A 23579-nucleotide genomic window follows, 5' to 3' on the forward strand; every position below is an offset into this window, starting at 1 on the left:
AAATGTATTTAGGACCGAGATCACCACTAGTTCATGTGTCCTATATCACGTCTGTGAATATGTAAGAGTGTGTGCATGCATGTATGTGTGTAGGCACGCTCGTGTGTGTGTCTGTGTGCATATGCGTGTGTATCTGTGTGTGTGTGTGAGAGAGAGTGAATGAGAGAGAGAGACAGAGAGCAAGCACAGCATTTGTATTTTTCTCTGTGCCTTTCCAGTTTCAACAGAGACTGCAGGTCAGACCATGAAGTCAAAACACCCTCCATAATCCAGCCCCTGCTGCTAAGGGTATTTTTTATTATTAAAAGATTTTAAGTTGCAGAAGGACCACCTCTGACTCAAGAAGCACCCTTCCCATCCATCTTACTCACCTGCAAAGGCAGTCTGCTGCCTCTCGGAGCTTATCCACCTTGACAGACTACCAGCCCTTGTAGCTCTTCTCCTGTCTCTTTAATTTACTTCATACTTTTTCCCAGTTATAACAATGGCAAGGATCCAAGGCATAAACTTACAGGAATGGAAAAACGATTGAAAGTAGTGGTTTTACCATGTGTTTACCCTCAGAGTTTCACTGCTTTCATTTCCTGCCTCTCCCCATCCCCTCCACAAGTTCACACAAACCGTCCATAAATCCGAAACAAACTTCCCAACAGTTTTCGCTTGTCTGATTGATACAGATTTTGCATTCAGGGTTTGATTTTTGTTACTGGGTCCTGAAACCAGCCCCAAGGGGAGGTGGTCCCATGTCGGGGCTGAGACGGAGGAATCCTTTAACAATCACGGAGGCTGGTTCTTTCCCTCTTCACCGATGCTGCCAGAACTGCTAAACTTCCCTGGCATTCCCTGGGTTTGGTTGAGGTAGGCTGATACAGTTGAAGGTACGGGCAGAGTGTTGCATGCAGTTTCAGGAGAGCGGCACAGGCTGTAGGAGCTGCAGCATGTCAGTGAGAGTGCAGCTGCTGTGGGTCAGGGGTCACACCCATCATGGCAGCCAATGGCAGGCGGAGAGTTAGGAGATCCTTCCATCTCTTCACATCGCATTGAGTGGACAACCCCAGCAGGCCTGCTTTAGGCATCTTAGGATTCCTACAGTGTGAGGAAAGGCCATTCAGTCCATCGACTCCACACCAAGCTGTGAACCAAATAGGCTGGGGCTGTACTCCCTGGAGTGTTGGAGGCTGAGGGGTGGCCTTACCGAGGTTTATAAGATCATGAGGAGTATGGATAGGGTAAATAGGGGTCTTCTGTTGGATGTGTGAGATGCAAACTTTTCCCCAAGAGTGGGAGAGTCTAGAACTAGAGGGCATAGGTTTAGGGTAAGAGGTGGAACATTTAAAAAAGGACCTAATGCGAAGCTTTTTCTCGCAGAGTGGTGCATGTATGGAATGAGCTGCCAAGGGAAGTGGTGGAGGCACAACATGTAAAAGGCATCTGGATGGGTTCATGAAGGTTTAGAGGGATATTTGCCAAGTGCTGGCAAATGGGACTAGATTAATTTAGGATATCTGGTCAGCATGGACAAGTTGGACTGAAGGGTCTGTTTCTTTGCTGTACATCTCTATGACGCAGAGGAAATCTACTCAGACACAGGAAGAATGAACAAACTCCACACAGACAGACAGTCACCCGAGGGCAGAATCGAACCCGGCTCCCTGGAGCTGTGAGATAGCTGTGCCATCCTTTACCGCCTTTGACAGGGTCCTTCATAGGGAGCTCTGCTGTGCTTTTTCAGAGCCCATCATAGGTATTGCTGGGCCTTGAACCCAGCTCTCCAAGAGGGGCGACTGCTGGAAGTGGGGGCCAGAAAATTGGAAAACCAGCCAATAATCGGTCTTTTTGGGACCCAGTTGTGGATTTGCACTAGGTTGATTCACGTGCAAAAACCCACACTCAGGGCTTCATAGTATCTTAAAGTACAACAAGGCCACTGATAAAAGGAATCGGTGAATGCATGTTGCCTCAGGGGTCTTCTGTTAGATATGTGAGATGCAAATTCTTGCTCTCTGGCTGGTAGAGTCAGCTTCCAGAGAATGTATCTATGGCCTCCTGCCCTGATTCCCATACTCCTTCGACCACCGTAAAAGGGAAATGTATGCAACATCCAGCTATTTCAAAAATGTCTCTAGTGCGCAACGAGTGGAATGTTTCTAAATATTTCTAGTGCTTTGATTAACAAGCAATTGTTTAAACAACAGTTGACAACGATGGGCGGGGGGGGTGGTGATCGTTGCATTTTAAATGCAATCACTCTTTTGAAAGAGCCACGTTTTCTCGATCACTTGCGGAGAAATCCCGCTACTTACACGGGATTGGACAGGGAGTGTGCAGTTTTGGGAGAGCCTGGGGCTGCGAGGGATTGGAGGGGGGAGTAGGTGTGACTGATTAAAAGCTCAGCACGGCAACATCATCGCGTCAGTTCTCGCAACAAGTGAGCTGGTGAGGTCACCGTCAGCCATCTTAAAATCGCCAATTAATATGCCACTAAGGCGTCTCACACCTAATTGCCTCCACCTTACCATTGCCATAGCATTTACCACACACAGGCTGTGAGATAATTTGGGAGGCAGCTAAAACCCACACACAGAGGGTGTGTGGGCGGAGGGGATCAGAGGAAAAATGCTTTCCCAAGGAGGGTGATGGGACCCTGGAATGCACTACTTGGAGAAGTATCACGAGTAGGAAACCTCGAAACTTTTATAACATACTTGGATGAGCACTGGAAATGTCACAACACTCAAGGCTATGGCCCAAAGTGGGACCAGTGTAGATAGGTCAGCAGAGATTTGATGGACTGAAGGGCCTCTTCTATACTGTATGACTCTACAAGAGGCCACTTCAGGTGAAGCCCAAGATCAGTCACAATCAGAATGAATGGCAGATCAAACTTGATTTGCCAAACATGGTACTCCTGCCACAATTTCTTAACAGCTACACAGCTTTGTCAGCAGGAGGATAACAACAGCTTTGCAACCGTACAGCACCTTTAAAACTTCCCATTGTGAGAGACAGAAAAGGAAAGGTTCAATGTCTATACTTCTCTCTCCATTCAAATTGCCATAGTGTCCCAAGCACAGTTTACAGTAGACAGAACGTACAGGCCCAGTCGCTCTGGGCTTGTTGAAGCAAGTCTGCCATTGATTACAGTTCCGCAGCATAAAATTCACAACCCACGTTTGTTAGCCTTTCCAAATCCAAACTAAAATCTCAGAAAAGAAAGGCTGCTTAGCATTCAAGTGGAAAAGAAAATCACAGAAAAAGCAACAAAAAGTTGAGAAAGAGTCAGGCCCCTATTATGAATGGAGAAGTTTAAACAGCCACCATTAAGTTTCCATAAATGCTGGAGGGAGAGGTTCCAGCTGAAATATTGCCTTATGGTTTCCCTTCCCTTTGGAGTCAAAAGGTATGTCCAACATTATCACAATTTGTTTAAATTTTGCATTTCTTTTTCTGTCTAATCTGTAACAGTAGTGCTGCCTGTGTCACCAGTGACAGGTTTTTATGAGCAGGATCCATTATCATTGCTGTGGGTTGTAGTTTGGGTTAGGATCAATAGATCCAGTGGATGGCTAGGCTGTTAATCAATTTTGGTTGAGAGTGTGGTGCTGGAAAAGCACAGTGGGTCAGGCAGCATCCTAGGGGCAGGAGAATCAATGTTTCGGGTCGGAGCCCTTTTAATTAATTTTACCTTTTATTTAACTTTATCTTCTAATTACATACAGAATAGGGCTTAGTGCAAGGTTTCACAATCAAACCATCTCTCAGTAGACTGTCATGTGATCTTACATCATCAATTTACACATTAAATATGAACATTTGTTACAACTGCCGTAAAAATGGATTAGTAGCATTCAACTTGTCTGGCCAAAACTAGTCCACCATCTCCAAGGCACAAGTCAGGAGTGCGATGGAATACTCCCCACTTGCCTGGATGTGTGCAGTTCCAAGAACACTTAAGAAGCTTGAGACCATTCAGGACAAAGCCGCCCATTTAATTGACACCACATCCACAAACACCTAATCCCTCCACCACTGAAAGCAGCAACATGCACTATCTACAAGATTTGCTGCAGAAATTCACCAAAGGTCGTCAGACAGCATCTTCCAAATCAATGATCACTTCTATCTAGAAGGACAAGGACAGCCGATACATAGTCATATGGCACAGAAACAACCTTTGGTCCAAACTGTCAATGCTGGACATACTCCCAAACTAAACCAATCCTTTCCTGGCCCATTTCCCTCTGATCCTTTCCTACTCATGTATCCATCCAAATGTCTTTTAAACATTATAATTGTATCTGCATCCATCACTTCCTAAGGAAGTTCATTCCACACAGAGGAACACCATCTCCTGCAAGTACACCTCCGAGGCACTCAGCATCCTGACTTGGAAATATATCGCTGTTCCTTCACTGTCGCTGGCTCAACATCCTGGAATTCTCTCCCTAATGCCAGTTTAGGTCAACCCACGGTATGTGGATGGCTGTGGTTCAAGAAGGCAGCTCACCATCACCTTCTCAAAGGCCACTAGGGACATGCAATAAATGCTGGCCCAGCCAGCGAAGCCTACATCTCATGAGTGAATATCTTTCATCATCTGATTCCATACTGAGACCTTCCACGGGCTAGAAACGTTTTTTGTTTAAAAACAGGATAAGCATTGACCTAAAATGGTGGCTGAGATCACCTGACCACAAAGTGAGGCAAGCCTGAGAACCCATATGAAAGAAAGGAAACTGAGTGTATTAAAATCTACATTTATCTAAAAAAATCAGCCAGCTATGTCAGTAGCAAGAAATTTGCATCTTTGTTTAATTCATACTTGCACGATAAATGAGAAATGAATGGTTATCTATGGAATACTCTGTTTAGGAGGACAATGGAGCAGACTCAGGAACGTACAAATAAACATAGATCAACAGCTGCTTTGAGCAATAAAGAAATACAAATGGAAAACAGCAAGGAAACTGCAGGTGTTGTTCTCCCTGTCTCTCAGCCATGAGCCAGTGAAGAAGCCTTTATAAAACAAAACATTACCAAGTACTCAAGGATATCTACCAATTTTATCACAGATGTAGCACATGAGTCAACCATCAGATTTAAAATGCAACACCTCCAGGACTCGAAGGACATTTTTTTCCTATCTGCACCAGACACTTTCTCTGTAAAACTTATTACCTGTGTTTGTGTATATGTATTTGTTCCTTTTTAGGTGCTTGGTAATAAGATTCCTCTTTCAATTAATTAAGGAAACCTTGTAATCTGCATCCTTCATTTTGACCTAGTTAATTCTGTTTTATTTGAAGCTAAAAATAAATTGCGACAAACAAAGAGAATGGTCCACTTATTTCTCATCCCTGGTCATAATATCCATTATGCCATAGTGGCCTAATGATATTATCACTAGACTGTTAATCCAGTGACCCAGGTAGCATGCTGGGGACTCAGGTTCAAATCTCACCACCGCAGATGGTGGAATTTGAATTCAATAAATATCTGGAATTACGAATCTAATGATGACCATGAATTCATGGCTGATTGTTGGAAAATCCCATCTGGTTCGCTAAAATCCTTTAGGGAAGGAAATTGTCATCTTTACCTGGTCTGGCCTACATGTGACTCCAGACCTACAGCAATGTGGTTGACTCTTAACTGCCCTCTGGGTCATTAGGGATGGGCAATAAATGCTGGCCTAGCCAGCAACATCTTCATCCTGAGAATGAATTTAAAAAGAACCATAAAAGAGACGGGGAGCAAAGAACAATTATGCATTTGAAAAAGTTATTGGACATCCTATGGCTTTCACGCTTAAAGAAAACCACCAGCTCAAAACTGGACAACTGATGGCATTTATGAATAGTAAATAGTTTATTGGCCTTCTTCGTAAGTATCTGTACGACTACCTTTAGTATCATTTCCTCCACTTGACTTCCCCTTCTGACATCTCATTAGCTATTGTATTATAACTCATTCGAATAAAAAGGCTCCCATTGCTGGCCATACCTAAAATGTTTCAGTGATCTGCAGTCATGGTGCAAAAACCTCTATATCACATCAGAACAAGCCAGTCAAGATCAAACCAGCCTGGAGAGTGGAGAGTTTAATCAGTCTGCATATTTTATCAGAGCATAAGGAAATATAAAGGAAGAAATGGTTGCAGACATTTTGAATCAACCTTTTCTGATATGACACACATCAAGAGCTGGTGGGATTTGAACCCAGACTGTTTAGCTCATACTCACACTGCACTACAAGTGCCATCAGAAATGGTTCTATCATCTATTGTACTGCCACCTCTAAGGAGGTCCACCAAAAATTCACCCCCCAACATCAATCAGTCTTCTGAGTTTAGTGAGTTAGATACAGACCCAAAAGTGCTGGCAAATTTCAGGCACACTCGCAAGCTTAATGGCAATCATGAGACCGGAATCTTATTCAATGCAATCCTTCTTCCCAGCCATATTCCCACAATCGGTGTTGTGTTTAATTAGCCTTCATTTCAGATTTAAGCACATGCATTTGGAGGTTCTAAAGAGAGGTAGGGATAGAAATAAGAAAAATGGGGCAAGAATTCTATACTCACTACCGAAGGGCAGTACTCCACCTGCTGGTAGAATTCCAGCCCCCTCTTCGGAGGTTCCTCTGATCCCATACAACAGTCATCCATCCCTTCTTTGATGAATTTATCAATCATTTTGATTGGGTAGGTGCACAGGGCTGACCTGCTCCTCACGTCTTTGCTCTGGGGATCACTCTCTGCAAAAACCCCAAACAGCACGTCATCGCTTTGAGAAACACCCAGCTCCTTGGCAAGATGTGCACCCGGTTTGGCCAGGTAAGCGGCTTGCAATATATTGTACCAGGTCTCCTCCCCAGCGGCTGTTCTTCGTCTCCGTCTGGGCTCGTACTGGCATTCCAGAACCAGCTCGCGGTAATTCCCCACCTCGTACTCGCCATGCTTCAGGCGGGCAACTCTTGTCTGGTATGAGCTTTTCAAACTCGTGCTGTCCTTCTGGACGGTTAGAAAATAGATGTAATCTTCAGTGTTGAAAGAGTAAACATAATCTATAGGATAGGTGTCAAGGAATTCATTCAGGACAGTCAATGAAGACTTGTTTTGAGAAGGAAATTCAAACCCATCCAAGGATTCCAGCAAACGCTTCATTGATATTGATTTCGGACTGTACGCTTTTGCCACTGAACTATTGAGTGTGGCACCAATGAAAAAATAAGTGACAAATGACTCTGTGCGGACATGCACCTGGGTTCCCAATGGGCTCGCCACACAGTCAGGACAATGGTCAGGCCCGTTGTTTCTCTCTTTGAATAGACACCTTGCTTCACTTAAATCTCCATGCTCCATGTTGTGAAGGTAGCAGATGCCGTGTTGAGAACTTCCGCAGTTATACAAGAATGGATCAAATGTATCGAACACAAGGACCTCGTTGTTATTGTCTTCCAACCCCCCTGCTGGCTCCCAATTCGTGGCGCAAACTTTACAAACTTCACAGTCTGGACTGCCAACTGGACCCGTCCGCAACTCAGACGCCTTTTCAAGGGTTACATTTAATGCATATAGCCAGTTCCTCACAGCTAGGTAGATACTCTTCGGATACAATTCGTACACCACGATATTCTGGATAGGATGCCCTGCATCAAAGCTAGTCATGTTGTAGCGTACGTTGAAGTCAAAGTGTTCTGTCTCTCTCGGACACTCTCGAGAATCGCAGGAGGGAAGGTTTGTCAATAAACAGATTGTCAGCCAAAGGAAGGTTTCTGCTCCAAATTGCATCCTGTTGTTAGAGGTGAGGAGGGAGGCGTAGAGATCGACAGGGACCGAACTTTCACAGGATCAAGGAAAACGGGCGAGAGGCCTGAGCTTGCGAGGGTCGTGTCTTATTTCTGGTATCATGACAAAATAACAAAGAAAAGGGGGGCAGAATACATTGTCTTATGCGTAAGAAATGAAATAAATGTTGTACAGTCCAAATTCAGAATGGTATCCACTTCACTGACGTTCTCTTCTTATGGAGATGGGAAGGCTACCCTATTCTACAAAAGTGAGAAAAAAGAACAGTTAGCCAGATAGAAATTGAGGATGGTAGCAACAACTTAGTCATAGTCATAAAGATGTACAGACACTTCGATCCAACTCCTGCAAGCAGACCAGATATCCCAACCCAATCTAGTCCCACCTGCCAGCACCTGGCCCATATCCCTCCAAATCCTTCCTATTCATATACCAATCTTAAATGCCTCTTAAATGTTGCAATTGTACCAGCCTCCACCACTTCCTCTGGCAGCTCATTCCATTCCCTCTGTGTGAAAAAGTTGCCGCTTAGGTCTCTTTTATATCTTTCTCCTCTCACAGTGGCTCAGTGGTTAGCACTGTTGCCTCACAGCGCCAGAGACCCGGGTTCAATTCCTGCCTCGGGCAACTGTCTGTGTGGAGTTTGCACGTTCTCCCCATGTTTGCGTGGGTTTCCTCCAGGTGCTCCGGTTTCCTCCCACAGTCCAAAGATGTGCAGGTTAGGTGAATTGGCCATGCTAAATTGCCCGTAGTGTTAGGTGCATTAGTCAGGGGTGAATGTAGTGAAATGTATCTGGGTGGGTTGCTCTTCGGAGGGTCGGTGTGGACTTGTTGGGCCGAAGGGCCGGTTTCCACACTGTAGGGAATCTAATCTCTAATCTAATCTAATCTCAACCTAAACCTATGCCCTCTAGTTCTGGAATTCCCCACCCAAGGAAAAGACTTGGCTATTTATCCTATCCAAGCTCCTCATGATTTGATAAACCTCTATAAGGTCACCCCTCAGCCTCCCATGCTGCAGGGAAAACAGTCCTAGCCTGTTCAGCCTCTCCCTGTAGCTCAAATCCTCCAACCCTGGCAACATCCTTGTAAATCGTTTCTGAACCCTTTCAAGTTCCACAACATCCTTCTGATAGGATGGAGATCAGAACTGCACGCAATATTCCAAAAGTGGCCTAACCAATGTCCTGTACGACCGCAACATGAACTCCCAATTCCTGTACTCAATACTCTAACCAATAAAGGAAAGCATACCAAACACCTTCTTCACTATCCTATCTACCTGCGACTCCACTTTCAAGGAGCTATGAACCTGTACTCCAAGGTCTCTTTGTTCAGCAATACTCCCTATGACTTTACCATTAAGTGTATATGTCTCCTCTCCTTATGTGTAATGGCTCCTGTGTAATGAAAAGAAATCACAAAGAACCTCACGGAACACTCCATTTGTTAACATACTCACATCACCAAAAGCATATTCAATACTTTGAGGTACCCTGGAAACTTTTAAAATTCTTACCTCAGGGAAAGAAAGTCAAAACAGTTTTTGGACTGGATTTTTGCTTTTGAGAATTTTTCCAACACATGGTCAGTAAGGGTTAAGCTTCTGGGTGGGGTTCATTGATTTAAAAAAAACACTTAAACATCAAGGGGGGAACCAGAAGATTCAGGTTGAGAATCCAGCCCACATGAAGATGTGTTGTAGCATGTCCAAGCAGGTTGATTGAAAAAAATAATTAAAAAGGGAAATAAGTGTTTACAAGGCTGGGTTTTTTAAATCAATTACAACTTTTAAAAGACAAGTACATAGATAGGAAAGGTTTACAGGGATATGGGCCAAACACAGGCAGATGGGACTGGTTTAATTTGGGAAGCTTGGTCAGTACAAATGAATTGGGCCAAAGGGCCTGTTTCTGTGCTGTACCCCTCTACGACTCTATGAGTAAGACATTCAAGGGTTACAGGGATAAGGCAGGCAAGTAGAGTGGAAGAGTATGGGATCAGCCATGATCTCATTGACTCTGCTCTGCCATTCAATAGGCTGACTGGCCTACATCAGCTCCTGTGAGTTATGGTCCCGTGGTGTTACGGTTTACTGAGGGCTGTGGTACGCACGGTGCAGTTGTTCAGTCAATAAACTCTTTCACAAGAAAAAGCCCCGACTTAACGCTCAGCAGACCCCTGTTAGATTAAGGCACCCTGGTAGACCCTAATATTGCACCATGGAGACAGGAGCAGGATTTAACCCATTGATTCCAGGTGGCCTCAGATGGAGGTCATAGGGTGGGGCTGGTTAGAAGGGCCACCCCAGTTCCCTGGGATTTTGTCTAAGAAGATTTGGAAGCTGTTCAGCCCTCTCTCCCTCATCCTTCACATCCCCTCTCACTTGCTCACTATCTTCATCCCATCCCATCCTATCCCATTCCCACTACGTCCCCAACCACTCCACATACCATCATGCCACCCCCATCAACCAGCACCCAGCACAGGGGCACACCTCTGCAGCCATATAGAGATGAAAAAGAATCATCAACCAATCTAAAGAGCTCTCACTATTATACATTTGACAATGAAAACCATTCAAAGTGTTTAAACATTAAGTGTTAATCTCTAATATAAAAATAAATTCATTTCTGGATGTAGGTTTGCTCGCTGAGCTGGAAGGTTCATTTCCAGACGTTTCGTCACCCTGCTAGGTAACATTTTCAGGAGAAGCACTGCTGAAAATTCCTGCTTTCTATTTATATGCTTGGGTTTCTTTGGGTTGGTAATGTCATTTCCTGTGGTGAAATCACTTCCTGGGCTCCTTTTCTCAGGGGGTGGTAGATGGAGTCTAACTTGATGTGTTTGTTGATGATACCCTTACTGGCATAAAATTCACTAAAGAGGAGGAAAATAACAACAAACTGCCATTCCTAGATGTCGCAGTCGAGCGAACAGCTAATGAACCGTGTATTCAAAAAGAATGGGTACCCAATGAACACAGTCCACCGATTTCTCAGCAACAAACCCAAACAAGCAGACAAAACATGTCCAGAAACCCTAGCCACTCTCCCCTGCATCAAAGACACTTCAAAAATGACTGCCAGACTACTCAGACCCATTGGCATCACGGTAGCCCACAAACCCACCAACATACCCATCGCCAGACCACAACAAAACGACGGTTGGAGGAAGAGCGCCTCATCTTCCGCCTAGGAACCCTCCAATCACAAGGGATGAACTCGGATTTCACCAGTTTCCTCATTTCCCCTCCCCCCACCTTGTCTCAGTCTAATCCATCGAATTCAGCACCGCCTTCCTAACCTGCAATCTTCTTCCCGACCTCTCTGCCCCCACCCCAGTCTGACCTATCACCCTCACCTTGACCTCTTTCCACCTATCACATTTCCGACGCCCCTCCCCCAAGTCCCTCCTCCCTACCTTTTATCTTAGCCTGCTGGACAAACTTTCCTCATTCCTGAAGAAGGGCTTATGCCCGAAACGTCGATTCTCCTGTTCCTTGAATGCTGCCTGACCCGCTGCGCTTTTCCAGCAACACATTTTCAGCTCTGATCTCCAGCATCTGCAGACCTCACTTTCTCCACCAACATCCTAAAACAGTAACTAATGAACTTGAAAGACCCTATACAGACACCAAGCAAAACTAATGTCATTTACAAAATACCGTGCAAGGATTGTAGCAAACACTACATTGGACAAACAGGCAGAAAACTAGCCACAAGGTTACATGAACACCAACTAGCCACAAAAATACATGACCCTCTCTCACTAGTATCCTTACATACGGATATGGCTGGTCCCCACGTTGACTGGGACAAGCCAAACAAAGACACACATGAGAATTTCTAGAAGCACGGCATTCCAACTGGAACTCTATCAACAAACACATTGAGTTAGACCCCATCTACCACCCCTGAGAAAAGGAACAGGAAGTGACGTCACCACAGGAAATAACACCACCACAGGAAATGACATCACCAACCCAAAGAAACCCAAACCTATAAATAGCAGGAATTTTCAGCAGTACCTCGCCTGAGGCCCACTGAAGATGTTACCTAGCAGGGTGACGAAACGTCTGGAAATGAACCTTCCAGCTCAGCGAGCAAACCTACATCCAAAACTGCAACCTGAGCTACAAATCTTCTCAAAACTCGCCAAATTAATTTCTATTCAGACTCCCCAAAATTAGCTGATCCTTTAACAGTTTCCTTAAACTATCAATCAGATGGTAAACTCAACCTCTTGCTTAAAGACATCAATCTGTTAAAACTCAGTCAAGCCTTTATTATGATAATAACTCTTCGTTCTGTTGTAACTGCATGACTAAATTTCAATGCCTTTCTCTAACTGGTCATCAAACAATGCAATTGAGCAGATTTTGTTTTCCAATTTTCACTGACAACTGCAGGTTTTTCAAAAAAATCTTAAAACTGTTTAAATAGCAGAAGACGGGAACATGCAAAAACTACAGTTCATGACACTTAGACAGATCTTATTGCCCTTCAGATAAGTGCACATTGCTGCAACCATCTGTGACCTCCACACCATGTCGCACCTGCCAAAACCAAGCCTGTGTGAACTCCACATTAAGTTTAAAAGTTCAGGTTTCCCTCCTGCATGAGTCATGTCCTATTCGTTTCCGGTCTTGTACACACTGGATCTGCCAGAAACGGGACAGGCCCTTGGACTGACACATCCACAGTCTTTCCAAACACTCAGAAATTCAGCTCACAGAATAATTATACTCTGACTCACTCTTTTCAAGCCATACAGCACAGAGACAACCCTTCGGCACAACCAGTCCATGCCAACCATAATCCCAAAGCAAACTAATCCCACCTGCCTGTGTTTGGCCTGTATCCCTCCAAATATTTCTTATGCATGTACTTATCTAATTGTCTTCTAAACATTGTAAGTGCACCCACATCCACCACTTCCTCTGGAAGCTCATTCCACATACAAACCACTCTCAGTGTAAAAAAAAAAGTGCCCCTCATGTCTTTTTAAACCTTTCTCCTCTCACCTTAAAAATATGTCCCCAAGCCTTGAAAACCCCACCCAAGGGAAAAGACACCTGTCATTCACCTTACTTATACCTCTCATGATTTTAGAAACCTCTATAAGGTCACCCTCAACTGCCTCTGCTCCAGTGAATAAAGTCCCAGCCTATCCTTATAACTCATACCCTCCATTCCCAGCAACATCCTAGTAAATCTCTTCTGAGCCCTTCTCCAACTTGATTAGATTAGAATCCCTACAGTATGGAAACAGGACCATTGGCCCAGCAAGTCCACACCGTCCCTCCGAAGAGTAACCCACCCAGACCCATTCCCCTAAATTTACCTCTGACTAATGTACCTAACACTATGGGCAATTTAAAATGGCCAATTCACCTGGCCTGTACATCTTTGGACTGTGGGAGGAAACCGGAGCACCTGGAGGAAACCCATGCAGACACGGGGTGAATTTGCAAACTCCACACAGATAGTCACCTGAGGCAGGAATCGAACCTGGGTCCCTGGCACTATGAGGCAGCAATGCTAACCACTGAGCCACCGTACCGCCTGTAGCCATTGTGCCATCTAATAATTCCAAAGTCCTCACCCCAAATTGCTACAAAAACAGGAAGAGTCTCCCTCACAGACCCAATCCTGATGCCATTCCCAGTTTTATTGAGTCATTGGCATCCACTGGACAGAAAAAGGCCCTTCAGCCCATCAAGTTTGCAATATGATAGTGGCCAGAAACAATGGCCTTGCATCTATGTAGCCCAATCTCAATACACATCCTGGATTGTCATCAGTAGATACCAGGGTGTCCCGGTCCACCCACGTTGTAGTTATAGTCAAGAAAGTATAACAACATCTCTACTGCCTCAGGAGGTTAAGGAAATTCAGCACATCCACAATGACTGTGCGAATTTATTTTATAGATGCACCACAGAAAGCATCCTATCTGGATGCAACACAGCTTGGGGCGGCACGGTGGCACAGTGGTTAGCACTGCTGCCTCACAGCACCAGAGACCCGGGTTCAATTCCCGCCTCAGGCGAGTCTGTGTGGAGTTTGCACGTTCTCCCTGTGTCTGCGTGGGTTTCCTCCGGGTGCTCCGATTTCCTCCCACAATACAAAAATGTGCAGGTTAGGTGAATTGGCTAAGTTAAATTGCCCGTAGTGTTAGGTGAAGGGGTAAATATAGGGGAATGGGTCTGGGTGGGTTGCGCTTTGGCGGGTCGGTGTGGACTTGTTGGGCCGAAGGGCCTGTTTCCATACTGTAAGTAATCTAATCTAATCTAAAAGCTTGGTATGGCAACTGCTCTGCCCAAGACTGCAAGAAACTACAGAGAATCGTGAACACAGCCCAGTCCATCACATGAACCAATGTTCCATTCATTGATTCCACCTATACTTGCTGCTGTCTCGGGAAAGAAACCAACTTAATCAAAAACCTCACCCACCCCATTCAACTGTCTTCCTCTTCTTTCATCGGTCAGAAGATACAAAAGTTTGCAAACATGTACAAATAGGTTTAAGAACAGCTTCTTTTCTCCTGTGATCAGTCTTTTGAACAGACCTCTCAAATGCTAATGTTGATCTCTCTCTCTCTCTCTCTCTGCACCTTCCCTGCGGCTGGAACACTGTATTTTGCACTCTGTTCTGTTACCCTGCTGCACTTTGCATTGTACAATCTGCCTGTTCAGCATGCAAAACAACACTTTTCACTGCATATCGGTACAAGGGACAATAATTTTCAATCAATCAATCAATCAACGTCTCCTCTACATTGGGAAAATGAAGTGTAGACTGGGTGACCACTTCGCCGAACACCTACTATCTGTCCACAATAATGACCCTGAGCTTCCAGTTGCCTGCCACTTTAACACCCTACCCTGTTCCGTGGCCAACGTCTCTATCTCAGGCTTGCTGCAGTGATCCAGCGATGCTCAGCACAAGCTGGAAAACCAGCACCTTATTTTCCACTTGGGGACCCTGTAGTCTCTAGACTGAAGGTCAAGTTCAACAGTTTTAGGTTTGAGGCATCTTCTCCCATTTCCTACCCCAATCCCACATCCCAGGCCTTGTTATCACCCATTCTGCTACTACACACAACCCTTGTTAGCCACTAAACAGTCCCCATTAGTAGCTATTCATTGTCCTACTCATATTGTTATTCCCTCCAGCCTCTTACTCTGCCACCATCTTGAATTCTACCCCCACCTATCATTTGCTCCTTAACCCCACCGTCCAAACTATTTTCAGTATATAAACCATCATTTTCCTCGCTACCATCAGTTCTGAGGAAGGGTCACTTGACCCGAAACATTATCTTCACTGATGCGGCCAGACCTGCTGAACTTTTCCAGCAATTTCTGTTTTCCAATCAACTGCTTGTCCCAAGATGCTGTTGAAAAATCACAGACTTGAAGCCAGCAAACTCTGATGTTGTCAGGTTCAGTTAATCAGCTCAAGTCAATGAATAGCGCTGTGTAACCGAGAATACTTCACCTTATCATGCTGCACTCAACCCAGACATAACCCAGATCTAAAAGCTCAGAGTGTGATCCAATCATGTCGATGGGTGTTTTCCCTCTGTATATCAGCAGCTTTTCACCTTCTGCGACACACTTTACACAAATCCTTAAAGGACAAGCTTTCATTTCGAGAAGGGAGAGAGCTTCAACTTTCACAAAACACTTTGAAGTTTTGCCTTCTGAAATTTGGCTAGTGACTCAATTATTACTAACAAAACCCACATTTTCCAACTTCTTAATTAAAAAGCCTCCTATAAACATTCCCCAAAATCTAACCCTCCCACTACAACACAGTCAACAAATACTAATGATACTTCTGATATTAATGGTTACAAGATATTCCCCTTTTAGGTTTCAAAATTCAATAACCTTGATATGATACTAAGTGGCCATTATTAATTTGCAAAATGCATTCCAAATCATCACACACACACACACACACACACACACACACACACACACACACACACACACACACACACACACACACACACACACACACACACACACACACACACACACACACACACACACACACACACACACACACACCCCTGCACTCCCACACCCCCTCACACCTCCACACTCTCACACACCCCTGCACTCCTTCACACCCCTATACTCTCACACCCACTCACGTCCCCCTGCACTCTCTCACACACCCTGTCACACACCCCCACACTCGCCCACACCCCTACACTCTCACACCCACTCACATCCCCCTGCACTCTCTTACACACACTCTCATACCCCCACACTCTCACACATCCCCCACACACTGACAGAATCTCACACAACGCCACACTCTCACACCCCCCACACTCTCACACCCACTCTCATACCCCCACACTTTCACACACACTCTCATACCCCACTGAACTCTCATACACCCTCACACCCCCAACCTTTCACACACACTCACACCTCACCACGTTTCACCTTTCCTCATTTTTCCACTTTGCAAACAGAAAGCAGCCCTTCCTTGGTTCTGGGTAAATGCATCTCAAGGAGTAATAGTGCCTATTGTTTTTCATCCATTTACATGAGTTGGATTTCTTAACATTCATCTCCCATCCAAATAGAACATAGAACATAGAACATAGAAGAATACAGCGCAGTACAGGCCCTTGGGCCCTCGATGTTGCGCCGATCCAAGCCCACCTAAACTACACTAACCCACTATCCTCCATATACCTATCCAATGCCCTCTTAAATGCCCATAAAGAGGGAGAGTCCACCACTGTTACTGGCAGGGCATTCCATGAACTAACGACTCGCTGAGTGAAGAACCTACCCCTAACATCAGTCCTATATCTACCCCCCCTTAATTTAAAGCTATGCCCCCTTGTAATACCCGACTCAATTCGCGGGAAAAGGTTCATACTGTCGACCCTATCTAACCCCCTAATCATCTTGTACACCTCAATCAAGTCACCCCTAAACCTTCTTTTCTCTAGTGAAAACAGCCCCAAGTGCCTCAGTCTTTCCTCATACGATTTTCCTTTCATACCAGGCAACATCCTGGTAAACCTCCTCTGCACCCGTTCCAATGCCTCCACATCCTTCCTATAGTATGGCGACCAAAACTGCACACAATATTCCAGATGCGGCCGTACCAGAGTCTTATACAACTGCATCATGACCTCAGGACTCCGGAACTCAATTCCTCTACCAATAAAAGCCAGTACGCCATATGCCTTCCTCACCGCACTATTTACCTGGGTGGCAACTTTCAGAGATCTGTGTACATAGACACCAAGATCCCTCTGCTCATTCACACTACCAAGTATCCGACCATTAGCCCAGTACCCCATCTTTTTGTTATTCTTCCCAAAGTGAATCACCTCGCACTTAGCTACATTGAATTCCATCTGCCACCTTTCTGCCCAGCTCTGCAGCTTCTCTATATCCTGCTGTAACCTGCCACATGCTTCCTCACTGTCAACAACTCCTCCGACTTTCGTGTCATCCGCAAACTTGCTCACCCAACCTTCTAACCCCTCTTCCAGGTCATTTATAAAAATGACAAACAGCAATGGTCCCAAAACAGATCCTTGCGGAACACCGCTAGTGACGGCACTCCATGAAGAAACTTTGCCATCAACTACTACCCTCTGTCTTCTTCCATCCAGCCAATTCCTAATCCAAACCTCCAACTCACCCTCAATGCCATATCTCCGTATTTTCTGCAGTAGCCTACCATGGGGAACCTTATCGAACGCCTTACTAAAATCCATATATACCACATCTACCGCTTTCCCCTCATCAACCTCCTTCGTCACCTTTTCAAAGAATTCAATAAGGTTTGTGAGGCACGACTTGCCCTTCACAAAACCATGCTGACTATCCTTGATCACATTATTCCTATCTAGATGTGCATAAATCCTATCCCTTACAATTCTCTCTAAGACTTTGCCCACAACAGAAGTGAGACTCACCGGCCTATAGTTACTAGGGCTATCCCTACTCCCCTTTTTGAACAAGGGAACCACATTTGCTATCCTCCAGTCTTCTGGGACTACTCTTGACCAAAACTGCTCTTGGTCAAGTGGCAGGCCCATTTCCCAACGTTGTCCAGAGGGGACCACATTGCCATGGATCCTCATTCAAATACAAGCCAGACCAGAGTAAAGACAAAGATATGCTTCCCTAAGAGACATGACTGAACCAGTTACAATGATCCAGCAGTTATACAAGTCATCAGCATTGACACCTGTTTTTTTTAAAATTCCAGATTCGTTTCTTCATTGAAGTTCCCCAATTGCTGGAAGTTCGTCAATGCCGTAAAGAAACTGAGATGTTCTGAAGTTGTAAAAGGTGCTAGACAACTAAAAGTCTTTCTTACGCCAACATGGAGGATAAGATAAAGAATGATGATTGTGACTACGAGAATAATTGCACAAAACAAATCTCATATTGCAGAGCAGCTCATTAAAAGCTGGAACATTGCAATGTGAATCCCCTTCCCTCATCTGCTTTATATTTCTCTTTCTAATGGCATGCGGCTGGCTGATTGGAAGAGAGATACAAGAATAATGTCCTATTTTGTTGCACTTAGTGACTGCTTAGCTAGACAAAAGCATCTCATTTTCTACATTAACCACAGCAGTTATTATAGCAGTTGTACTGTTGAACATTTGTGCTCATACCATTTACCGTCATCATCAGGAGAAGCCACATCCTAATGAGGCACTATCTACTAACCTCCGGGCAAGTGTGTCTGGAACAAGGCAGAACAGATGACGTGTGGGCATCGTTCCAGGGCTGAAGGACTCAAATTGGGTGGATCCATTGGTGAGGCTAGGGCCCTTTCTCAGTGAAGGCAACAGGTTTAGAAGGAGATTGGATGGAGGTGTTTAAGATTGTGCGTGGTTTAGACAGTGTGGATGGGGACAGACTGTAACTACTAATGGAATGATTGAGAAACAGAGAACAGCGAGACTGGGTGATGAACATACAAGCAAGAGTTGACACGCGGACTTGCAGTGGGTTTGCCTGGGACTATGATGGTAGCAGATTCCATTGAAGCTTTCCAGCGTGAATTGGATAACTATCTGAAGAGCAAAACTAATTTGCGGGATGAGGAAAGGGCAGTAGGCCTGATTCTGTTGCTCTTGCTTTGATGAGCCAAATAGACTCCCTTTCCGCTGAATTCATTTCTTGACTCGACCCAATAATTCCAGTCGGTGCTCTGCCAAATCATTCATGCCCACTCGCCACCTCATCCCCATTAACAAGAAGGGGATAGATTTCATTTTGTAAATATTTCAAAATCATAGCAATGACTTCAATTTCTGGCAGTTTAAGAAGACACCTTAACATCCCATTTTTAAAGGAGTCATAGAGTCATACAGCATGGAAACAGACTCTTCAATCCAAGCAGTCCATGTTGATCATAATCCCAAACTAAAGTAGTCTCACCTGCCTACTCCTGGCCCATTTCCCACCAAACCTTTCCTATTCAGGTACTTATCCAAATATCTTTTAAACATTGCAATTGTGCCCCCTTCCTCTGGCGGCTCATTCCATACACGATACGCTCTCTATGTAAAAACATTGCTCCTCATGTCCCCTCGTCTTGAAATCCCCTATCCTAGGGAAAATACACCTACCATTAACCCTATCTATACCCCTCATTATGTTATAAACCTCTGTAAGGGTCACCCCTCAGCCTCCTACACTCTAGTGAATGAAGTTCCAACCTATCCAGTGTCTCCTGATAAGTCAAACCCTCCAATCCTGGCAACATCCCAGTAAATCCCTTCTGAACCCTCTCTAGTTTAATAATATCCTTCCTGTGACAGGGAGACCAGGACTGGGCACAGTACTCCAAAAGAGGTCTCACCAACTTTCTGTACAACTCCTCCACTCAAAGGTTTGAGCAATTAAAGCAAGCGTGCTAAACATTTCCTTAACCACCCTGTATAAATGTGATGCAAACTTCAAAGAATTATGAATCTGAACAAAGGGAAGTAATAATAATAAAGGAAAGAGCAATAAAACTGCACAAGAGAAAGGAAGCCTATTATTTATTGTGTTGAGTAATCACCCAGAGTTCTAAGGCGAAAAGTCCTTTCCATTTATGCCCACCATATGTGTCCATTTTGATATCTTTAAACTGTAATTGGGTTAGCGATAATACCACTGCCATGCAGCAAAGTCTTTTCTTTACCCATCTCCCATGCCCTCTTCCTCTGGCTAATGCAACGAGTTATCTACAGTTCTTCTTTCACAAAACCAGTTGCAACAAAGCTCTTCAAATTTGTCTGCAACCTCTTTCATTGTCAGTATGACATTCTTGCTGCCAGGAGTAAGGTTTCCTGAACTCCTCCAAAATTTCCCACGGGCAAAGTAAACAGCCGATATAAACTACAGAAGGTTAACACATCAGACAAAAGGCCAAGACTCCAATAGAATCAATGATGGTGGCAAAAGAAATCAAATGCATTCAATTTTAGTCAACTTGGTATATACCTGGGTGGAAGCAATCCAATTGCAAACCAACGTAAGAAGCTTGTTCCTCTTCAGAAACAGCACAGTGCAAATTTATGTCAGGAAATCGTCTCAAAATCGCCAGTGAATAACTGCAGGTTGTTGGCGTCAGACTTTGCAAAAATCGCATCACGGCAACTCAGAAATACAAAAGACGTGCAGCTAAAAATCAGGAATAAGTCATAAATCCAACACTCAATTGCTCAATGGCTTACCACAAACATTTACACACATAATTGTATCCAAATTACTCTATTTAAAGCCTTTCAGTGTTGAGTAAAACTTGAGTACTGCTGAGACAAAGATGAATTTTGTCAAAGCTGTTTGTCTTGCACTCATCAGGATGATTGGCAAGAAATGCCAAGGTAAAAGGGAGCAATATTTTTATACCAACCGAGCAGAGAGTGTTGATTGGTTGGCAAGCAGTTAGATGCCTGACAATTAGCTTTGTTTAAGTTTAAACCAGGTTGATCCTGATTTAACAAGGCATTGCACTCAGCAATAAGCCAGAGGATGGCTTTCATTTAGTTGAAAATCACACAACACCAGGTTATAGTCCAACAGGTTTAATTGGAAGCACACTAGCTTTCGGAGCGACGCTCCTTCATCAGGTGACAATCACCTGATGAAGGAGCGTCGCTCCGAAAGCTAGTGTGCTTCCAATTAAACCTGTTGGACTATAACCTGGTGTTGTGTGATTTTTAACTTTGTACACCCCAGTCCGACACCGGCATCTCCGAATCATTTCATTTAGTTAGCTTTGTTGGATCAGGCACTGTGTGTTTATTTTTTCTTCTTTCTTGTCCTGGTGCAAAATGTTTTGACACAATCTGTCTATTTTTGGTAGTGCTCATGTACTGTGCCAACAAATATCTACTTAACTAGTAAAACATCCCAAGACGCTTTACACAGGCATTATCACATTGTAATCGATAGTTACATTATGAGCAAGTTACCAAAAACTTGCTGAAAAGATAGGCTTTAAGGACTGACTAACAGAGAAGGAGAGAGCGAGAGACAGACAAGTTTCAGGATGGAATTCTAGGGACTTGAGCAACTGAGAACACTAAATGTGAAGGGAAGGAGTTGGAATCCACGTGAGGTCGGAAATGGAGTAGGAAATAGATTGCGGAGGGTCTCTGTACATTTCGAATCAGGAAAAACATCAAATTGAAAACAAATTTGCCCTAGCTTCAAACATGGTCTATTTCCAAATTTCAAATGAGTTTTTTAGCAGACGCAGCGTGAAGCCTCCTCCCAAGCTAACTGCTGTGAATCCTAGGTAGAAAGGATGAGCAGGTCATGGTTTAGTTTTTCTATCATGGTCCAAGGACAGGGTCAGTCAGGCAAGGATCAGCAGACTGAGTCCCATATAGAGATAGTATTGTAAACAAAAAGCACATGTAACGGCTCAATGCAACTCCAACTACATGTTTACAAATTCCATTCTCCTTTTAACCTCAGAAGATAAGCCCTTGTAAACTACAATGCCCCTCAGGTGTCACATGTCTTGACACAACAGCAAAGGGAGCTAGTTTGAAAACTGAAGTGATATCTCTGCTACCTGATAATGAACATGGTCAGAGACAAAATAACTGCAGATGCTGGAATCCAAAGTAGACAGACAGGAGGCTATAAGAACACAGCAAGCCAGGCAGCATCAGGAGGTGGAGAAGTCGATGTTTCAGGCGTAACCCTTCTCAGGACTAGGGTGAGCTGCAGATAAACGGGGAGGTGGGGGCGGGGTGGTGAAGTGGGGATAGGTGAAGACAGGTAGAGGGTACAACCTGGTTGGTCAATGGGAGGAATGATGCCGGTTGGTGGCAGGGAGGAGTGGAAGGGATGGGAAGTGAGTCAGGAGATGGGAGTGGAGGTTATTTGAAATCGGAAAGTTCAAATGTTGAGTCCTCTGGGCTATAGGCTGCCCAGGTGGAAGATGTGGTGTTGTTCCTCCAATTAGTGGTGTGGTTCATTGTAGTAATGGAGGAGGCCAAGGATGGTTATGTCGGAAAGGGAGTGGGAAGAAAAATTGAAATGGGCAGTGACTGGGAGGTCTCCCCCTACACCTAACCCCAACCCTGAAAAAAAGTTACACCCGAAATGTCGACTTCACCACCTCCTGATGCTTCCGGGCTTGCTGTGTTCTTCCAGCCTCCCGCCTGTCGACCTGATCATGAACAGCTGGATTAAATCTATCAGGTAGATCCCTGGCTCTGTTTTCTGTTGCACTGATTTAGATGATCTCCAGTGGATTAGTTGGAAAGGACATTGGAAATGGAAATTCCAGTGTCTGATGCACATCCAATGACTTTGCTGGATCAGAGGATTTTGGGCAAGGTTTAGGATTGAGTTTATTGCTTCTTTAGCGCAGCAGGTCAGGCAGCATCCAAGGAGCAGGAGAATCGACGTTTCGGGCATAAGTCCTTCTTCAGGAATGAGGAAGGTGTGCCAAACAGGCTAAGATAAAAGGTAGGGAGGAGGGACTTGGGGGAGGGACGTTGGGAATGTGATAGGTGGAAGGAGGTTAAGGTGAGGGTGATAGGCCGGAGACGGGGTGGGGGCAGAGAGGTCGGGAAGAAGATTGCAGGTCAAGAAGGCGGTGCTGAGTCCCAGGGTTGGGACTGAGATAAGGTAGGGGGAGGGGAAATGAGGAAGCTGGAGAAATCTGCATTCATCCCTTGTGGTTGGAGGGTTCCTAGGTGGAAAATGAGGCGCTCTTCCTCCTGGCGTCGTGTTGCCATGGTCTGGCGATGGAGGAGGCCAAGGCCCTGCATGTCCTTGGCGGAGTGGGAGGGGGAGTTAAAGTGTTCCACCACCCGGTTGGGTTAGTTGGTGCTCACGGGGCGCTTGGTTGGTTTGTCAAAATCTGTCTGGAGACAAGCCCATGAGATAGAATCCCGACAGTGTGGAAACAGGCCATTCGGCCTGACAAATTCACAGTGACCCTCCGAAGAGCATCCCACTCAAACTCACCCCCCTCCCCATAACTCTGCATTTCCCACGACCAATCCACCTTACCTGTACATCCCTGAACACAATGGGCAATTTAGTATAGTCAATCCCACTAACCTGCACATCTTTGGACTGTGGGAGGAAACCCATGCAGGCATGGGGAGAATGTGCAAACTCCCTGTGCAGGCAGTCGCCCAAGGCTGGCATCAAACCCAGGTCTCTGATGCTGTGAGGCAGCAGGGCTAACCATTGAGCCATCTGCTCATTATTAAAACACTCACTTAAATCTGA

General features: G+C 44.8%; 1 protein-coding gene across 3 annotated transcripts in view; it reads right to left on the reverse strand.

The window, feature by feature from the left end:
- The window catches only part of mst1rb (macrophage stimulating 1 receptor b), a 146087-nt gene that overhangs the window by 115117 nt on the left and 7391 nt on the right, over window positions 1–23579 (reverse strand). For 2 of the 3 annotated variants that reach the window (XM_043707707.2, XM_043707703.2), the window contains exon 2: window positions 6584–8052. In XM_043707707.2, the coding sequence (XP_043563642.2) occupies window positions 6584–7792 (1209 nt within the window). In that variant the 5' untranslated portion in view covers window positions 7793–8052. Of the gene's footprint in view, window positions 1–6583; window positions 8053–20318; window positions 20484–23579 lie in introns of those variants that run through there. The other variant, XM_087994101.1, reaches the window with a different exon arrangement.

This window comes from Chiloscyllium plagiosum, unplaced genomic scaffold (assembly GCF_037043375.1).
Source record: "Chiloscyllium plagiosum isolate Xiang-an unplaced genomic scaffold, Cpla_swu_hap1 HiC_scaffold_14, whole genome shotgun sequence".
Lineage (NCBI taxonomy): Eukaryota > Metazoa > Chordata > Chondrichthyes > Orectolobiformes > Hemiscylliidae > Chiloscyllium > Chiloscyllium plagiosum.